Source organism: Elephantulus edwardii, unplaced genomic scaffold (assembly GCF_000299155.1).
Source record: "Elephantulus edwardii isolate Elephantulus edwardi_28Jun2011 unplaced genomic scaffold, EleEdw1.0 scaffold00176, whole genome shotgun sequence".
Lineage (NCBI taxonomy): Eukaryota > Metazoa > Chordata > Mammalia > Macroscelidea > Macroscelididae > Elephantulus > Elephantulus edwardii.
Genome location: NW_006399926.1, coordinates 1510574 through 1516573, shown reverse-complemented (window position 1 = coordinate 1516573; position 6000 = coordinate 1510574). Strand labels below are relative to the sequence as shown.

General features: G+C 42.7%; 1 protein-coding gene across 1 annotated transcript in view; it reads left to right on the top strand.

The window, feature by feature from the left end:
* PMF1 (polyamine-modulated factor 1) overlaps positions 1-6000 on the top strand; it is a 29271-nt gene continuing 23271 nt past the window's right edge. Inside the window, exon 1 of the mRNA XM_006895762.1 lies at positions 1-164. Within this exon, the coding sequence (XP_006895824.1) occupies positions 1-164 (164 nt within the window). The remainder of the gene's footprint in view (positions 165-6000) is intronic.

The following is a 6000-nucleotide window of genomic DNA, read 5'->3' as shown; positions in this document are numbered from 1 at the left end:
ATGGCTGAAGCGGTGGGTGGCAGTGATACGAGCAACCGCTCTGACGAAAATGGGCCTGAGGGTTCGTCCCCGAAACCTGTGCTCCCTGCCGCTACCGTCTCGAGAGTGAAGCTTGTCGACACGATGATAGCGACTTTCCTCCAAAAGCTGGTCGCTGCCGGGAGGTAAGGTGGAGGCGACGGAAAAGACAAACTCGTAGTGGGTGGCTAGAGAGCTCTGGTCCAGCCCACATCCCGCGAGATCAGGGCGGCCAGCCGATAGAGAGCTCGGTCACGTGAGCCGACCGAGGGCGGACTGATTTGGGGTTTTGACAGTGGCGGTCACCGAACGAGTGCTGTCAGGACTGGACCTAGGCAGGAGATGGACAGTGGGTTCCAGCGCTGCGTGAGTGACTTGTTGGATTCTAACCCTGTTCTAAGAGAACAACTTGGTAACGTTAGGTACCACGCCATCAGGGCTCCTGACGAAACCGTGTTATTTATCAGCACAGGTAACTTGTAGCAGACACAGGACCAAAACAAACAGAAAACGGAGCCGTTGTCATTGATTCCTACCCATAGGGGCTCCTGTATACCGTAAAGTTAGTTGGAAGCAGTTCTCCCGCAAAGCGGCTGGTGTGTAGGGTCCTCAGTATAGAAAACGTTAGAATGTTAACTAATATTGGAGAGCTCTGGTGATGGAGTGGGAAGGGGTTGAGCTTACAGCTTCTGAGTCACCTGAGTCATTTCCGACTGGACAGCACCCAACAACAACATAAACAATTATGTAACAATATTGAACATTTTAAAGGAAGAAAGTTGCCCAGCATGCTAACACATTTATGTTGAAACACTTTTACCAGAACTTCAAGGAGATTGTTGCCTTGACAGCAAGCCTCTTCTCCATCTAGCTTCTCCCTGCAATCCTTGTACTGTGACTTCATCAAGACATCTGTCTTCTAGTATTAGTCCCTTCTGTGTTGAGTGTTTTACCTTCCTACATAGACCATATGTGATCCCTCTCCTCTCTCAATGATTCACTCATCAAATATTTGAGTACCTACTCTGTGTCAGGGCTAGAGATAACTGTTCAGCATGTAAGACCCTTTTCCTATTGAAGTTTAAATTTGTTTTGGTAGAGACATACAGTGACCAAGAGAATCAGGGAGCTTGGTAAACTATTGAGCAGATGATGTATGTTAGCCAGTAGCTTAGGGGAAGGGAAACACAGGATAGAGTGGTTAGGGGAGCCCACTCTGATGAGGGGACATTTGAGCAGAAGCTTAAGGAATGAGAAGCCAGCTTTTTTAAAAACTGAAAGAGGACCTTATAGGCAAAAGGTATAGTCTGTGGCCCTGAGGTGGTCAAGATGTTCCAGGAACTGGCAGAGGCCTTGACTATGGGGAATGATTGGAGGAGGGTGAAAGAGAAGAGCTGAGCAGGCAGGTGACAGCCTAATGATACAGAATCTAGTTCACCACAGTAATGAGTAGGAAAACAGAATCTGTAATGGTTTTTACGAGCATTGGCATATGCCTAGGTAAGGCCCTTCTTGGTTTTTTGCCCCCTCCACTCTTATACTTGCCCCCTCCATCCTGTAGGCATCTAAGCTCCACTCCCTGCTGGCTCCATGGCCTCTGTTCATTTCTTCACAATACAGAAATGTAGTGACTGTGCGTGATTTGAATCCACCAGATGCTCTGCTGGAGAAGGAGGGACAGTCTCCTGTGTTTGTCATATCTGAATCAACGGTACACAGCAACGGGGGAAAAGTGTAGTGACCATCTACAATGTAGTAGGTCAGCTGTTCTGGAAGCTGGAGATAGAAGAATAATCAAAACGCACAAGATACCTGCTCTTGTGGAGCTAACATTCTAGTGCCAGAAAGAAAAAAGAATTGGGGCTAAAAAGAGGGAACAGGTTTAGTGTGAACATAAAGAACTTTTTTTTTTTTAGATATGACATTTGAATATATTTGTAAAATATATGGGTGTTTTTTTTTTGGGGGGGGCGGGTTTTCTTTGTATGTTTTTTAAAAGACCTGTCTGCGAACTGTTAGTACATGTGGTTCAGGATGTTTTGGTGCTGCTTATCATCCCAAGCTTTGCATTCACCACTTAACTCCATCCCTGTCATGTTCTCCTCGCTGCCTCCACCTCCCTCCTCCACAGATCGCCAGGGTGAATATCCTTGTATTCCCTCATGAGGAAGTACAGCTCGGATTTCTCTGAGGTGGATAACTGAGATAGGAATTGTTAGATTCCCAAGGTTTTCATCCATCTCCATTTTGTCAGATTACTTTCCAGGGAGTCATTTCAGTCCTTGTCTCCCACACACTCACCATCAGTGGGTATCAGGGATTGTCCCAGGAAGCAAGGTAAACTTGGGCTAACTCAGATGAAACAGTTCACTGTGGATTAGTTTAATTATTGCTTTTTAGGTACTCTGCCCTGCCAGGGACACAAATGTGAAAAAAGGCTTTGATTCTATAGGAAGGTAGTGTGGAGTTGGTATAGAGACACAGATGCCAGACATGCCTAGCAGCAGAATTTTGATGTGAAATTGCTCACTACAGATTAGTAACTACGCCCAAGTAAACTTGTGTTTACTTTGCTTACTGGATAGCCTGTCACTGCTGGGTATCCACCATTCTAGTACTTGCCCAACCGGTGTCTGAAAGGGTGTCTTATTACTCCTGTTTTAATTTGCATGTCCTTGCTTTGTCCTGGAGCTATGGGGCTTAGTGGCTAGAAGCTGTGCTGCAGTCTAGAAGGCATTCAGTTCAAGGCCACCATCTGCTCCACAGGAGAAGAAATAGATTTGGCTATTTCCTTACAGACTTGTTAGTCATTTGAGTTTTCCCTTTTGGCCGACTGCTTACTCATTTCCTTCAGCCTTCTCTTCCTGATGAAATTTTTTAAAGTTACATTAGATTTGTTTGTTTTTAATCTTAGTAAATTATTGGTGTCCCTTGTATAATCTAGAAATCAATTTCATATTGGTTTTATACTAAAGAAGCATCCCCCCCATGTTAGCTATTAACTTTGTCTATAGTCCCTTTTAGAAATTATTAATTAGGGGAGATTCAACAACATAGATTTTAATTGCAAATTACCCCCAGGATGAAATGGAAAGAGAAAGTCACTCCTGGAGGTCCCCTCATGAGCTCTGTGAATCATTGGGACTTTTTCCAGCTTTTGTACTAACTCACCATCCCATATACTAAATTTTCACTTTATTATTTAAATATTAAATTGCTAGATACTGCCTAATTTATTTCTAAAAAATCTTTCATTTTCATAAATTTACATGCTTCCCCCCCCTTCACTTTATAGCTTGTACTGTGACAGCTTATAAAGAGACTATGTATGCCCCACGCCTAGGTCACAAAGATGTTCTTTAGTATTTTCTTCTTTTAGCTGTTTTGTCATCTTATTTTTCCCTTAAAACCTTCATCTCTTCAGGTTAGGCATAAAGTGATAATCTCAGCCAGTCTAGTTTTTCCAGTGTTTTGTCAACAATCACTTTGTCCCTCCCTTTTGGTTTGGAGTTGTTGTTTATAGTAGAGTTGGAACTGACCCACAGCTGAACTAGTCAGAGGCAGTTAATAGCAAGGGAGGAGATGGCCCATTCTCCTGCAGAGCAACTGGTGGCCTCGAACCGCGTTCCTCTGGGTTTGCAGTGCAGCTTCTTGGCACTAGGCCATCAGAGTCCCTTCTATTGTATAGCCAAGCCTATCCCCCTGCATCCCTGGGTCTGCCTTCTGCCCCATGTATCTGCTTGCCTGTCCCTGTGCCAGTGCATTGTGTTATGTGCCATCGAGCTGATTTCTCACTCACGGGGGCCCCATGTGTTACAGAGCAGAAGAAGGTTTTCTTGGCTGTGGTCTTCACAGAAGCAGAGTGTGAAAATCTTTCGCCCAAGCTGGGTTAGAACCACCAACCCTTCTATTACCAGCCAAGTACTTAGCCCTTATGCCACCAGTCCCTTTTATATGCCAGTGCATGACCATTCTTAAAACATTTAATCTAGTACAGCAAGAGTCCCTCTTCTCTCTTCTCTTTAATTGCTCTAGCTATTTGTGGACCGTAATTTTTCCTTTCTAACTTTAGAATGAATTTGTCTGCTTCCTCTGAACATTCATGTGTAATTTTGGTTGGAATTGTACATTATTGTGGGGAGACTGACATCTCAACAATGATGTCATGCAACCACAAACATGATATAATCTATCCCTTTAGTCTCTCGTGTCTTTAAGTAGTTTCAAGGAACCGTAGTGGCATCGTGCTTAATTAGGAGAATGCTAACTGGCATGTTCAAAGCCACCCTACACAGAAAGACATTGCGATCTGCTTCTGTAAACATTTCATCTGGGAAGCCCTGTAGGGCAGTCCTGCTCTGCTCTGTGGGGTTGCTATGATACAACTGATTTAGCAGAAATTTAAAGTTCTTTGTAAAAAAACCTAATCATTCTTTGGCTCCCTACTTAGCTTCTGTTACTATTGTAAATAGTCTCTTATTTTCTGTTATCTTTTCAAATTAGATACTGATGATTTAGAGACACCATTGGCTTTTGTAAGATAATTTTGTATCTAGCAATTTTGTTCCAGTTTTGGTGGCATAAAAACCAAACAAAACTTTAATATGGTAAGTAAGGTAAACAGATATGGATAGGTGAACAGGACTCTATTGATGACCATATTAAGGTTGGAAGATTATAATGCATAATGTAACAAAGCCAGAGGAGGGCAAGGCTTTGTAAGCTTGTCAGCCATAACCGAGCACCTAGAGGGAATTCCTGGTTGTGGGGACTCAGGACCACAAGGTCACTTGGCCTAAATAGTCCAGAAAGATGTTTTCGATTCCTACTTTGGTGAGTCGTAACTGAAGTCTTAAAAACTTGCAAGCAAAAAAAAAAACAAAACTTGCGAGCAAAGAACATGGAAACAGCCCAAATGTTCATCAACAAATGTCTAGATTGAGAAACTCTAGTACATCACACAATGGAATACTATACTGCATCAATTACTAAGGAGCAGCAGATTCCAAAAAATACTGTATAATATGAGAGAAGCTAGAGATCATTATGCCGTGTAAACTAACTCAGGTACAGAAGGACAAATACTGCATAAGGACCACTATTGTAAAAACAGAAGGATAATCAGTGAGATGTGTGTAGAGATACAAATAGGGCAGGGGAGGGGCAAGCAGGAAATTATGGGGTCGAGGAGTTTGGTGAATGGGGAAAAAATGTACATGAATGAAACAATGTGGGAAAAGCACAACTTGCCAACACCATCTAAAGTACAACTATTGATCTCCCCTATCTGGAACAAGGAATAGTAAAGAAAAGTAAAGATGTACCAACCCTGAGACCAGAAGAACTGACTGATGCTGCTCTACCATTGTTCTTCTTTCTCGGGGGGATCACAGGAGAAGAGCCTGCACAGAGTAGGGAGAAATGTGAAACAAAACTCAGAAACACAAAAAGCAAGGAGTTGTGCTGCCAACCCAAAGAAAGGCACATGGTTCTTATCCACCAATTATTTCGTAAGAGAGATAGGCATTCTCCTCACTTGGGATTTATAGCCTCTGAAAACCCACAGGAGGGTCCAACTCAATGACATGTAACAACTGCTCCAGTGAAGACTGGTGGGACCCCAAAGAATATGGGCCTCACTTACCCTTTGCTCTAACAAAATTCACCCCATGGCTCAACCTTCAACCAAAAAGTAGGCCTATAAGGCAACCAGTAATACCAGAAGGTACTCACTGTTTACAATAACCAGTGTTACCCAAAGCACAGTATTTGCCCAAGGATAAAAGTCCTGAAGGCAGAAAAGGGTAGGATAGGAATAATGGATGTGGGTTTTATAGAAAGGAAGTGGGAGAGTGTCGGTTACGTTGTTAATGTTAACAAAACATGTAAAAATAATTGAATAAAAAACCCATTTACTTTGTAAACTCACTAAAATCTCAGAGTTTTGTTGTTATTTAAGCCTCTTGTTTAGAGTCAATGAGA